Raw genomic sequence first — 15,607 nt, forward strand, 5'->3', positions numbered from 1 at the left:
AATAGAAAAAAACGGGGAGATGCTGTGAAGGTGGAGTTGGTTTAAAGCCCCAACTTTATGCACAATTTATCAGGAAAAGGTTTACAATTTAGCATGATTTGCATATTACACACTGAGGTTTTCACACACTTGGATGTGTCTGTTTTAAAACCATTTGTTATGGTAATTTAGCTTCATCTTTAGCAAACTCAGCTTGAAACCTTTTGATTTGTGAGTCTTAACATCCCAACCAGAGACTACCATCCCATTTTTCAGCCCAGACAAAACTGGACGGAGCAAAACCTCATTAGAGATGGACTTTGAATTAAATGAACTCCCTCAATTAAAGTCATACTCTAATTAGTTAGCAGCTCTTTAGAGGAAAATAAAGTGCACTGAGAGGAAAAAACACACATGGTTATTTAGTTAATTGTTCATGTTGTTGAGTGTAAACTAATGTTCTTAAACTTATTTGTTCTTAAAGGTGCACTCACTCTTTTTTACATATGAGGAGTACTTTTGAATAAAATCTTTTAAATATTGTGCACTCACAAGACTCAAGTCAAATACTACTCGCTTTACCACACTAATTCCCCTATTATCGGACACTCTCGCTCGTAGAACAGATTCATAATTGAGTTATTAGTCAAGCCGTTTTTGGGTCGTTGGGTTGAGATGTTGTCAAATCTCTTGACAAGGTCCAGGTCATGTTTCACTTCAAAAACATGAACAAATAAGAGAATTGAGACTATGGCACCATTACAATATTTTAAATCATTTCTTATATTATATTTTTTTAAATGTATATTTTTTTTTAAATTGCACACACAAAAAAAAGTTATATAAAAAAATTATATATATAAAAATGCTATTAGGTGTAAATACTTAAATGACTACAATTTGTTTTGATTTTGAAGTTTTCATTGATTTATTGGGACACACTTTAGATTAGTGTCAAATTCTCTCTAACTAACTATTAACTATGACTTTTGCCTCAATAACCTCCTAATTTTCTACTTATTAATAGTTAGTATGTAGTTGCTAGTGCATTATGCATATTGCTATCCTAGTAATATGCATGCTAATAAACAACTAGTTAATGAGAATTATACCCTAAACTGAAGAGTTACCTATTATTGTAATGGTATTTGTGATTAATTATCATTTAAATAATGTCATAATGCAAAGTATCCTAAAATGCATCCATTTTCTTTAAGCAAAATATAATTTCTTAATCTTTTTTCAGTATGATTTTGGTGCTGAAATAAAACCCAGGCGTGTTCTCTTGAAATTCCCCCTGTTTGTTTGGCTGTGTAGGTCTTTTGCAGTCAAGTGGTTATGTAGCGGACGTCTCCTGAGGGAAATGAGGGATATCAGATCAGTTAGATGAGAACCAGAGGCCCCCGTGGGCAGAAAAGTGCGAAAACAGCAGCAGGGAGCTGATTTCCTCTGGACACAGGGAGAAAATATCACCTGGAGCCAGCAGGAGACGCGTGTCAAGTACGAGGGTCTCTGTGGCTCTCTCTCTCTCTCTCTCTCTCTCTCTCTCGAGATTGATTGGCTGGATAATGACGACAGGCCAAACAGGACGGCTATAACACAGCATCTCGAAGGCTGGCAGGCCACTGTTCACGCAGAGCATCCGTGTGTTTTTGAGAGTGTATGTGTGCGCTGTTTTTTTCCTGTTTGTAAGTGCGAGAGCTTGACCTCCGAAAACTGTCAAAACATAACGACAGTGAGAAAATTGTCTCTAAGATGTTGGGTCTCAGCCGCTGGCGATGGCTGTGTCAAAATATCCAGTCGGTGAGGCAGAAGAACAAACACCTGTATTTCAGGCCTAAAGATGCTGCGGGATGTGCTGGCAGGAATTATGCTTTTTATTAAGAGGCAATGTTTGTCCCCTAAAATTGATTTTAATGACTTAAAAAAAAAAAAAAAACTTTTTTGTGAGATCATGAAGCATATATCATTATATCTTGTTTTCTTTTTCGAATTTTGAACTCAAATTGGACGAAAACCAAAAGATGAAATGAGTTATAACAAATTAATAACTATTACAACTGCTTCACATTGATACACTAACTTATATAATATAATATTTTTTTTAAATGTATTTATAGTTTTCTCTTCATATTATTATACACTAACAACTAATATATAATATTATTATTTTTAAAAATGTATTTATTATATTTTTCTTCAAAATTTGATAAAGTAACGACTAATATTCTATTAATTCTATTCTATTATTTTTAAAATGTATTTATAGTATTTTTCTTCAAATTATGATACACTAACAACTATATATTATAAATATTATATTATTCAATTTACATCTATTATTCTTTCATTTTTAACTTATTTAAAGTTTTTATTTTATATTTTATTTTTATTTATCTTATATTTATTTAGATTTCACCTCTGCATTCTGATTGGATGAGGCAAGTTTCAACGATATAGTTACCTGATATGCAATATCATATTTTATCTTTTCCATACATTTTCAAAGTAATGGGAGATTTATCGCAAATATGATGAATTTTGATTTATTTATTTGAATAGTCATGGGCATTGCAATAAGCCAAGTTCATCAATAGTTAAATAATTATTTAAAATACTATTTTATTATTTTACCGTTTTAATTGTTTATCTTTTTATATGACTGATCGATTTATCATGCAAACGATAAGGTATTAGTCTTTTTAGTTAAGCATGATGAGTGTCGTCTTTTGTTGTTGTTCCGAAGTCTGTCCATCAAAGATTTTTTTTTTCTTCGTTTTTGGCAAAAGTATATAATTACCTGATGTAAAGGCATGTTTAGTCCACATATACTCAATGATACTAATCTGATTTGTGTGTATTTGGCAAAAATATCTAGAACATTTTTGTCACTTTTAGTAGCATTTTCCCCCCACAACCCCTGGTTATTTTCTGATGCTAGTTAGAAAGCAATTGAATGATAATATCAAAGCTATATATATATATATATATATATATACAGTGGATAGTATAAGTGAACACACCCATGCTAAAGTTGACTAAAAAGATGAATAAAATATCATCTTTTGGAAATTGATCTTAATGCCTTAATTTAAAAAATGAGGAAACATCCAACCTTTAAGAACACAAATTTTCTTTGTGAATGAATAATATATCATAAATAAATAAATATTCTTCCTTAAAATACAGGTTGCATAAGTCAGGACACCCCTATGTTAAATTCCCATAGAGTCAGGCAGATTTTTATTTTTAAAGGCCAGTTGTTTCATGGATCCAGGATACTATGCATCCTGATAAAGTTCCCTTGGCCTTTGGAATTAAAATATCCCCACATCATCACATTCCCTTCACCATATCTAGAGATTGTCATGGTGTTATTTCAGTTAGGCTAATAGCTGGTATGATCTGCATTGAGAGATGATCTTATGGAAAGCGCCCCATGCCAATCTCTGCCAATGCAAATCATACCAGCTATTAGCCGAACTAAAGTCCTGACTTACGCAACCTGTATTTTAAGGAAGAATATTTATTTATTTACGATACATTATTCATTCACAAAGAAAATTGGTGTCCTTAAAAGTTGGATTTTTCCTCCTTTTTTAAATTAAGGTATTAAGATCAATTTCCAAAAGATGATTTTTTTATATTTCTTTTTAGTCAACTTTAGCATGGGTGTGTTCAGTGACGCTATCCACTGTGTGTGTGTGTGTGTGTATATATATATATATATATATATATATATATATATATATATATATATATGAAAGCATTACAATCACTAACTAAAATTTGCTTTTATTCTGTCTGCCTGCTAAGATTACTTCACACCCCTACAGACTACTTTTTATTAGCTCCATAACGGATTTATCGCTGCCAGCATGATGGTTTAGCTTTTTAAAATCCTTTTTAGTCTTCAAGGTTCACCGTGCCATTGACAACCCACTATGCATCATAATGTGGGATCGGCTATATAAACCTCTTAAAATTGGTGTTCGTATATTCGCCTAGAGTAAGATCCCATTCCTCCAGCGATCAGTTAAGTGACCCACTTGAGAGACGGAGGGGTGGAGAGCAACACCAGTGATGATTGCTGTCATTTTAATCTAGTACTAGAGAAAATGAGGCTAATGCAAGTGTCAATCTGCTAAATAAGTCCACTGGGCTCAATAGCACAGCTGGAGCTCTGGAACAGCGGTTAAAGCAGGCGCTGAAGGAACTCGCACACACAGCTTGGTAAAATGGAGACTTCACCTTTCAGAAAATCAAACAGCTTGTATAAGTACAGTAAATGCATTATCAGGCCTTTTGATCAGAAGAAAAAACATCATGTCAACAACGCACCATGTCCTAAACTGATGTGACATTGAACATGGTGTAGTAGTGGTTTGGGTAACCAGGTACTCTACTGTATATATATTAATGCTGGGCAACGATTAATCGCATCCAAAATAAAAGTTTGTGTTTACATAATATATGTGTGTGTACTGTGTATAATTATTTTGTATATTTAAATACACACGCATGCATGTATATTTAAGAAAAATATGTGATTTATATATCAAATATTAATATATAATATAAATCATGTAATATATACAGTGTATACATGCAGATATTTTTAAAATATATACATTCATATGTGTGTATTTATATATACAAAATTATAATACACATTACTCGCACATATATTATGTAAACACAAACTTTTATTTTGGATGCGATTAATCATATTTTTTTATTTTTTTACCTTTATTTTACCAGGAAGTCTCATTGAGATCTCTTTTACCAGAGTTTTATTCTTGTAATTTTTGATTCTAAAATTTTTTGTGGTTTATTAATCGTGTGTGTGTGTGTGTGTGTGTGTGTGTGTGTGTGTGTGTGTGTGTGTGTGTGTGTGTGTGTGCGCGCAAAATGCCTAGAACTGCTTTAGCCGTACATTTCCCTGAAAATAATTGCACTACTTAGAACATTTGTAAACCAATCAGATTCAAGCAATCAACAGCCCCGCAGTATAATTCCTAATAAGAACTATTTTTCTCTTTCTTTGTCTGGCATCTTAGATGGATTTTTTTTCACTGGGCTTGTCACAGTGAGTTATATGATTGCCTTCTTTGCGAACAATAAATTTGATACCCAAAAAGAAGTTTCTTAGACAGCAGCATAATTAATCTGCATACTTTTAAAACAACCTAAAAACAGTGCTGACATGGCCTTTAAAATGAGTTTATTGACGTGGAACTAGACCTGGACATGTTCTTGACTTGACAGTTTTTAAGTGATTCACCCTGAGTGTCCATCTACCTCCTGTCAGTGGTGTGCACTGGAAGTGTTGCACACACACACACACACTCCCTCTGTGATGCATGACGTGGTTCATCTCCTATAATTGTGGTGACTTCAGTCGTCTCTCCCGCTTAAATGACTGGAAGCGAGTGTATGGAGCCGGTGCATATTACTTGTGTCCTTTGCCTTTCCCTTGCAAATGTAACTTTTATGAGGTTGTCAGCCCTTGTTGCTGAAGCAGAACAGACTGTTTGATGTTCGAGAGAACAAAGTGAAGGTCTGGCTCAGATCTCACCAAATACACAGCGGTGGTTTATCATAAACATCAGTGAGAAGAACCAATGCGTAGCCGCTCTCTACGTGTGTTTACTGAGCATGGCAGAGCCTTAGGATGAGGAAGATTCACTTCATAAAACAATAGAAACCATCAGCCGGAGCAAACCAACTCTTATAACACTCTTTTATAAAGTTCCCACCCACATTTTTTAGGAGATTATCGTTGTTTTAAAATGTTCATTTGTCATTACCATCTCATCTTGTAATACGATAACAGCATACCAAGTATAATCCTTAAAAAATAAAGAAGCACAATATTTTATATTGTATACACAGTATGTATATACAGTATTTGTGTATATATATATATATATATATATATATATATATATATATATATATATATATATATAAATTATCAAAGAAAAATGCATGTAAAATAACAGAAAACATTTAAAATGACAAGAAACTAAAATGCCAAATGTTTTAATTTCACATGCTTTAAACAAATCATTTACTATTTAACTTTTTTCTTTTTTTGTTTAACTGCATTGTAAAACTTTAAATGCCTATTAATTCGTCTAATATAAATTAAAACTAATATATTCCCATTTTTATGTTTGAATTATTAAATTGATAACTTATTCCTTCATTTTATTTTATTTTTAAGTGTCCGGTCTAGTCTTCCATAGCAGTACCACGCTTTTCAAACAAGAGCTCATAGTAACACATCAATCTCAAAAAAGGGATTAAAAAAGCATAAATGATGAGAGATCCATGAGTGATATGAAATGCTGTTCAACCGCAGAATCCTTCCTTCATTAAACCAACAGAAATGAACACAGCCCTCCTCCTAACAGCTCACCTAAGCTCTAGTTAAAACCTTCTCTCCTGCAAACCCCTGTAATTACAGAAAACCAAACTGGTTTATAAAACATGGCCATATCGGCACTGATTGCTTGTGAAATTCTCTTTCAAATGATTATCTGGAGAGCTTTGAGGACAAGACCCAGCTGAGGCGCTTGTGTGTGTGTGTGTGTGTGTGTGTGTGTGTGTGTGTGTGTGTGTGTGTGAGGCTCACCAAACACACTCAGTGAAACAGCACAGATGGCCCACGATTGCACTTGGCTTTCTTACAGACTGATAGACAGGTGGACTCCCATTTCTCACCACAGATCTCTCTCTCTCTCTCTCTCTCTCTCTCTCTGTCTCTGTCCCTCAGGAACTCAAGGAAGGAGCTGAATGACATACGGTTTGAGTTTACTCCAGGGCAAGGTCAGTGCACCTCATCATGCCTCAGCCAGTCGTAGCGTTGCGCTGTCTTCAAGTCCTCCTGGGACGTTCCCACTTACGAGGCCGGAAACATTATTACGACGTGATTTAGGTTGGAATGAAATTGACACAATTTCTTTTTCACTTCCCAACAGACACTTTTGAAGCTTTTAGCACAAGTGCATAAAAACAAAGGATGAGTTTATGCTTTATATATATATATTTTTCGCATAATGTATATATAAAATATTTGTTTTTATAATCAGTCATTCCAGTTTTGAAGGATATATTAAAATAGCTTAAAGAAGTTCTTAGAGAAAGTGCAAAGTACAATTTCCCTGATTTTAAATACATGTGATTATATTATTAATTTAATAAGTTTAGAGAGAAAGTCAGTTGTGAAATTCTGGCAAATTTAATCTTTCAACACTTAAAAATCAGGGAAAAGTAATTAAAAATCTTATTTCAATTAATTTGGTATTTATGCTTACATAATTACACCAATTACTACATTACACCAAGTATTTTATAAAAATGAGAAGTAAAGTGTACATCTTTCATTCAGTCGTTCATTCGTTTAAAGAATGTATTTATGATTCGGTGTCATTACTAAACCAGGTAGTACTGGAGAACATTCATTAAGAAACTATCAATTTTATTTTGTTTACATTATCCCAAAAGTAAAGTATATGTCATTTCCATTACACATCATTACCACAACCACCATTCCTTCATAGAAGAAACCTAGAATAATCATCCATGAACTGAATGTGCAATCACTGTGCACACTTAAAGCATGACGATGATTAATAGCAATTTAATTCCAGCATGCCGGCACGCCTCCAGCATTATAAGCCCGAGCTCAAAGAAAATCCAGTTTCCTACTGGTAATTATGACATTGTGCTGGTGTTCATATGCGTCTTAAAATGATCTTTTCAGAGTGACTTGAAGGCAGCGTTTGCAATATAAAAAACCTCTGTGTGAGAGATCTCTCCTTGTGTTCTCAGTGTGACTCTCTGCATAGATCTGGCTGGGTGGAATGAACAAAATGCTTCACTTTAGATATGCAACTAACTCTCATTAGAGTATTAGTAGACTGTCTGCTTAATATCTGCTAACGCTTTATTCTGATGCTCACCAATAGACTATATAATCACTACAAGTTTGTTTGCAAAATACATGTCCACTTATTCTACTAACCCTAAACCTACCATTCTACTTCAGTCTACTTATACTCTAATGATAATTATTTGACATGTAATTGCAAAGTTAATTATGGTTAGTAGAATGTCTGAAGTAACCTTTTGTTGTTGTTGCAAACAATGTTCATATATTTTAAAAAAGCATTCTCTTGTTTTTGGATCTTGATGGACACAAATGAATAGATCAAATTATTCATAACAAATCAAATTTGTAACTAATAAAGAAGTCATACTATTTAACACAAGTTAAAAATAAAATGTTTATCATGAAACTCTAAATTCTGATTGGATGAGCCACATTTGAAGTTGTAAAATATAACTTCAACGTGGGAAATTGTGAAGTTATCAACCATAAACAACTAATATCTGCTTTGTGTCTACCATTGATTGATACATACTGGGCTTTTTATTTTTTAAATTATGAATTAATTTAAATTTTTTGTATATTCCATTAGAATTTTAGATAAAGTTGTAGAAATTGTTGTTTTTGTAATTTTTATTGGCTTTTTTTTTAATAGGTTGTATTCACTTTTATTTCAGTTTTACTTATTTTAGTTAAGCCAAAGGGGAAAAAAATGTTTTGCTTTGGCAACTAGCTGAAATAGCTACATTTTTAGCTGAAGTTTTTAATATTTGATTTCAGTTAATGTTGTTTTTATTTTTTTAGTGAACTCTATAGGCCTGCATCACACCGCCCAGCCCTAGATCTGACTGGTTCAGTGCATTTGAGTCCACTGAGACTTGTTTGTTGATGTTTGCCAGAACATACTTTTAACTTTGTGTTCTGACAGTTTTCTTGCTGTAATATCATGCTGTGCATATGTGCGTGTGTGTGTGTGTTTTCTCAGACACTGCTGATGGAGTTTCTCAGGAGCTGTTTTCTGCTGGTCTGGTTAATGGTCATGATGTTGTAGTGGGTAAGTTTAGCGTGCGTCACCACTTTAAATGGCGAGCTCTTTAAAGCAGGATGGATTATGATTGGCTGTTAATGTTTTTATTGTTCATCAGCTGGAAAAAAAAAATCAATCTGAAAGTGATTCCAAAAATATATTTCTCTGTGCCATTACCGTTATATAAATAAACGTGAATAGGTACCATGTACTAATTACCATAATTTCAACTTGTAAAACGCATTCACGTCCTCACAGAGCCTATAATTACAGCTTGTAAGATGGCTGGGAATTTTCTGAGAGCTTCTACTTGTTCCACCTGACCACTGAAGATTTATATAGGCGTTGATAAGTGTTGTGATAGAAATGCATCTCAGAATAGAGCATCACGCGTTTTAATCTCTGTACGGTAATTACGAACACAGAAAAATTTCTCGCTCCTGGTAACATGGAGAATGAGTGAACATTGCTGACCTTGTTACAATACAAAGCAGGTTGAAAAATGTAAATAACTTCTGACCATTACAACAGAGCAGCTCATGATATTTCTGGTCTTTAAATGGGACGGATGCCAGCTTCATCTGCAAGGAGAAAATTGCAAAAGGAAACAATCTCAGGGGTCATTAGTCCACTAAACATGCAGAGCAATATGCTAGGTATAAGGGTAAGATGAGTCGCTCAACTCTGTCCATGCATCAGTAATGCCATAACTGCACCAATTAATGTATATAGTTAATATTCACGGTTACACACAATTTGTCTAGTGGGTAATTTGAGTTCGAGACCCCTGCTTCAAGACATTTCAGAGCAACTACATGAATACTGAGGTACCGAATATCAAGATATCATTTGTTTAACCATATTTATCACTCCTAATGTCAGTATCTTTTTTCTACACATGTTTTCCCAGTGGCTGCTAACCTTCAGAAGATTGTAGAAGACCCAGTCACCTTTAAAGTTGTGACCTTTAAGCTGGTGAGTATTCAGATGCTAAATGTCACAGAGAATCTTGCAGGATTACAATGTGGGAATATCAGGGCTGGAAAAGTAATGGAAATTAATTGTAAAATATTCATATACATTTTCTAGTTATGCTCAGATATTAAATTAATTGGCTTGAAATGTTTTTTTTTAGGTGGGATCTTTATAAAAAAAGATTTTTTACCCAGTTATAAACTATTGGAACTTTGTCATGGGGTTTTTGAACGATGCAGTTTATTTACTTTCTGCAAATTCATTGTGCATTGAATATATAACAGCATACGTGCCTCAGGTCCAACGCAGCCATTCATTTATTGTTTCCTGAAATCACGTCTTTGACAGCATAATGAATTTTCATTACATAATTCCTTATTGAACACATGACAAATCTGAGCGAATATTAGGAGAGTGTTTAATGATGCCTTTTAATGCGCTAAAAAAAATGACAGAACTGAGATATTTTGGCAGATACATGAATACCCAAATTAAAATGTCACTGAGTGTTACTGTTAAATGCATACAGATGAAGAAAGGAGCGCATTAGACCCTGGCCCCAGTGTCAGGATCCTGTGGGAGAATCTGTTCAATATTTCCCTTTTATATTTCAGTCTCTGTGGAGGATTAGAGACAGATAGTGGTGATAGACGGCGCTTTAATCCACTTTTAAGTGGATAACGTTATATTGGATACGATGGCGTTTTGCACCATTCACATGAATCTTCTGGTGAGATTGCTTCCCAATAGATACGTTTCATGTAATGTGAGGTCTTCCATGGTGCTATTAAAGATATAGTTCATCCAAAGATAGAAATGTCAATGTTTACTTGCCCTTATGTCGTTCCAAACCCTAATTTTTTTTCTATGGAACGCATATGAAGAAAATTTCAAGGATGTACAAACAACACACAATACATAGTGGCTGCTAAAGATGGACAACAGAAGCAAATATTTATATCACAATATTTCAACAAATTTAATGTTATGTACATTACAATATTATTATTTTACAAATAAACATCATAATAATGCTGAAATGGTATTATGATGTTTACGTATGATGTTTTTTGGGGCCCCCCCCCAAAAAATGAATGATGAATGATGAATGTCAAAATAAATAGTCAAAATTACGATATTAAAGTTTATAATTAATTTTATTCTTTATTCTTTATTCTTGTAAATATATGACTTTATTTTATATTACTCCATATGATATACACAATTTTTTTCGAAAATGGAAAAAATTGCTAAACAAATATAAAGTATTTTTAAGCAAAAATATGTGTCGTTACGGTTTAAATAAAAATATTATATATATATATATGTATTTTTTTTATTTATTTTTTTTACAATCATGAACAATGCAATGAAACAACTTAATACATAAATATTAAATACTTTTATATTAAAACTTGGCATTGTTATACCATTTATTTTTATTTTTTTTATTTAAATTTAATTTGTCTTTATTTTTGTTAAAATTTTGACATTGACAAGTTTCAATTGAATGCCAGTGCAAACAAGATTTGTTAGCTAGCTGTTTTTGTATGGAAAAGAGCAGGTTTGGAACAACATGATGGTGAGTAAATAATGACAGAATCTCAGATGAACTCCTTTAACCGCAGAAAACACTAACACTAAGAGCAGGTCCCGGTGGACTGGCCAATGCTGCGCGACTCCTGCGTTTAATCACTCCTTTCGATGGAGCCGAGAGTTGGCGGTAAACAACATCTGCGAGTTAGCAGCCTTTTGCAGAGAGCTATCGCTACAGCATCTGCCAGCTCTTACCCTTAACTTCACCCTCCAACCCTCCACAAAACTCCCACGATGCATTTCTCACTCGCACCTGGTGGGTTTAGGAAATCACATTAGGACATGTGGAGTTTTATTGTTTAATTTGAGCTTGAGCGTCCCATGAGAGAACTCCACATCACATGATTGGAAAACTACTCCACATTAAAGCTGAGAAATCTGCTGGTGTAACAGGATTGTAGACGGCACGGCGTGAGTGTGTGTGTGTGTGGGGAATATCTCAGGCAGCCTGGTCCTTCGATCTCATTTACTAATGTCACCCCTGACTACTCTGTGTGGAACTCAGACAATTATGCTGCTTAGATATTGAACCATGAAGAAGAATTATGTTTTGCGCACACATGCAGGCTCTGTGGCTTGTGAATGTTCATGTTAGAGCTGCAATAGAGAACGCTGAAAAAACATAGATTTTAATGGGGACAAATACACAAGGTGTGCAAAAGTGACACTGCATCATGTGACCAAAAGCTGCAAAACTGACCAATCAGCATTTAGGACCGGAACTATCTGTTTCATAATGAGGGTTTTTTAATCTACAAAACTATGTATATGTATTTTAGGGCTGTTAAGCGATTACAATTTTTAATGTAATTAGTGGCGATTGATTAATCTAATTAATCGCAAATCAAATTTGGCTGAGAAATTGCCCCCAAAAGATAATGTAAAATCATTAGTGTTAAATGAGAAAAGCATTTTAAATAGACACCACAAAAAGAAGCTATAGAAAAGGTAGCTTTTTTTTCTTTTCTTTTTTGATTCAACAGAATTTATTGCACATAAACTTTTATATATTCAAATAATTTTTAACATCCCCGCTACATTTGAAATTGTTTTGAACAATTATGATGTAGGAAAATGGCAACTGGTGAAATTCAGTCGTGTAATTCAAAATTAAATGTTTAAGTCTGATTCTGAATCAGAAGAAAACAAACCTACACCTCAAATACCAAAGATACGACTGAGTGGTAATTAATCATCTTTATTTATATTGAATTATTATGTGTTTGTGAGGTAGTGTTGTATTTTATTACATTATATTAGTATTAGTGTTATATTACTTTCAGTAAAGTGAGTATACAACAAGGATCTGTATAACAGACAAAGCAATAGTGACATGTTGTAAAAACACTCACACTTGTGTGTTGCGTTCACTTGAAATCGAGTGAGTGAATTCAGACACTGAGTGCGCTGGAAAGGCTGTCTTGAACTCTGTCATGGAAACTAGCATGCACAATTAAACAATTAAATAATCAACAAAAATGTATTTATACCTGTATAATATTACACTGTAGCTACATTGGACCAGTGGTTCGGGAAATGGATGGATGGATGATTCGGCTGCCGGCGCAAACCTCTGGTCAGATGTGGGAATTCATCCGGAGCGCGACTCTCACAGTGCATTATGGGTATTCTCTAGCCGTTGAGTGTACAACGGTTGTACGCGTTATTGTGGGATTGAATGAGTGCACTCAATATCGTCCACTATGGTCTCAGACACCACTACAAATGGCTGTTCCCTCAAATATTGCCCTCTTTAAGGGTATTGGGGCGATTTCAGACACAGCCCGTGTCTTGTTTAAAAACGAATCTGCAGTAAAATGAAGACAAGTGAACGAACAGTGTTTTACTGACACAATCTGGAACTTCGTTAAAAATAAAGTTAATTCAGGCTTTCCTAATGTTAGGACAATGCAAAGACTTTATCCACAATTTAGCACTTCAGAATGTCTTGTAATTGTCAGAGGCGTCTCTGTCGTTTTTGTTGCTAGAGTAATCCTGTGTACTTGCGTCTCTCTCGTGTTTACTACTACATGACATGTGCAAATCAGTGGGCGGGGCTAAAGAGGCAGTGATGTAGAAGTAGGCGTTCATCATCTTCTGCAGAACACGCACTATCATGTGACAAAATCCGAAACGAGACGTTTTCCGAGCTTGGTTTTAATAATAGCTATATAATGACTTCTGAAAGATCAGGGAAAATGTAATTTCTCAATTCATGACCCCTTTAAGCTTATTAATATTTCCACACATCACCTTTAAGTCAAGTCACCTTCATTTATATAGCGCTTTTAACAATATAGATTGTTTCAAAGCAGCTTTACAGTGATAAAAGGAAATTAAAGTAAAGGAGATTGCTTAGGCTTTACAGCAGCTCTAGAATAAAGTTATTGTCCAGCTAAAGTTAGTTTTCATCGATTCACTTCCGTCGCAAAGATCATTAGTTATTAATTTACACGACACCTTTCTAACAGAAAACGCTTAATGTGATCCGGCTGTTCATTTGCACGACAACAGTGTCTGGTGCCTCGAGAACATAAACCATGAAATAGGTTCCAAGGTACTTATAATGTAGACGCTGATATATTAGTTGCGTCAATCAGAGGGTTTTCTGCATGCGTAAGCACACACACACACACACACACACAAACACAAGAAGCACTTCCTTCTTCACCGAGTAATTCATAATGCTTCACCCAGGAGAAATGTTATGATGAGTTACGTCAGAGAGGAGTTTTATGGGCAGACCTTTCTACGGGTCATAGTGCCTCTTATTTAGCAGGAGCGTGAACTCAGGCCGTATTTCACCGCAGTGTTTCTTAGAGAGAGCAGACGCTCACTAACACACACACACCTCTCTAAGATCAGTCGTCTGACCCTGAGCTCCTCCAGAGAATACGGACAGCTGAGAGCGAGCGATCGATTTCCTCCACACACTCGGGCTGTGTGTTACCTGTGATAAGATGCTCTGCTCTCTCCTCTGTGATTACACACTTGTCAGAAGACCACAATTTCATTACTTTCCTCATCTGCTTTTTTTCTGCCTTTCATCCCTTAACCTCCCTTTTGAAGTCTATTAGATATTAGTTGTTGGAAATGAAGTCAAAATGTATGCAGATAGTAACCATTAGGGAGGGGAATGATCCAGATTCAGTGAAATTTAAACTCCATTTTTGTTGCATAATGTTGATTACCAAGTATGGGTTGGCTATTTATTTATTTATTTATTTTTTTTATTTATTTATTTAAGCAGGTAAATGTGGTCCAGTGCTCTAAAGGGTTTAAAAGCACAGATGAGAAGCTGCTATTGCTGTTAAAGCACCTGCATGAATTATTTAAACCCATTTCTTATGAGCTGTAAAGTTGTCTAAACAGTGCTTTCTGAGGTGAGACTGCTGATGTACTGTAAGTCCTGTTGAGTCTGCAACATGTAAACTGTCTTTTTCTGTTATCCTTCCTCATAATGTGCTAACGTTTCCCTGGTTTACTAGCATTGCGGAATATGCGGTTGATGTTGCGAAACCTAGTGAGATGCATTGCTGTCTACTCCCTACATAGTCATCCTAACTTAAATAGAACCTCATATATGACTGATTTGATAGTTATCCATCAAATATTAGGCATAAAACTGCTTGACACACAATTGCATACAATTCCCTTTTATCTTTTTTTTTTAAATTACATTTTTCAAATTTAATTTTTCTTTTGATCTAATTTTTAAGATTTTTATATCAGTACTTGATTATTATTAAATGCTATACATGAATATTAACAAATTTAACTAATATATTAATATAATAATTATAATAAATAAAAAAATGAACAGCAGGGAGCTAGTCTCCTGCCAGTATGTATATTTTTTATAAAGTACTTTATTACATTTATTATGTTATTCTAATCTATCTAATAGTCAAATTATTACCTGTTGCATGTATATATATATATATATATATATATATATACACAATGTGGGACAATGTTTCACCTGCCACAGGTAATAATTTTGACTATTAGTAAAAAAAAAGAAACAAAATATATATATATAAAAAATATAATGTGGCGTAATGTAGAGTGCCACCAGTAATAATTTGACTATAAATAAAATAATAATAAAAATATATAATAGTGGCACTCTA

General features: G+C 34.1%; 1 protein-coding gene across 5 annotated transcripts in view; it reads left to right on the plus strand.

Annotated features, from left to right (window-relative positions):
* The window catches only part of stk39 (serine threonine kinase 39), a 73,297-nt gene that overhangs the window by 55,692 nt on the left and 1,998 nt on the right, over positions 1–15,607 (plus strand). For 4 of the 5 annotated variants that reach the window (XM_077216225.1, XM_077216226.1, XM_077216228.1 and 1 more), the window contains 3 exons: positions 6,761–6,813; positions 8,862–8,930; positions 9,814–9,878. In XM_077216225.1, the coding sequence (XP_077072340.1) occupies positions 6,761–6,813; positions 8,862–8,930; positions 9,814–9,878 (187 nt within the window). Of the gene's footprint in view, positions 1–1,296; positions 1,907–6,760; positions 6,814–8,861; positions 8,931–9,813; positions 9,879–15,607 lie in introns of those variants that run through there. The other variant, XM_077216227.1, reaches the window with a different exon arrangement.

This window comes from Siphateles boraxobius, unplaced genomic scaffold, assembly GCF_051911475.1.
Source record: "Siphateles boraxobius isolate OS27281-9 unplaced genomic scaffold, OSU_SipBor_1 7, whole genome shotgun sequence".
NCBI lineage: Eukaryota > Metazoa > Chordata > Actinopteri > Cypriniformes > Leuciscidae > Siphateles > Siphateles boraxobius.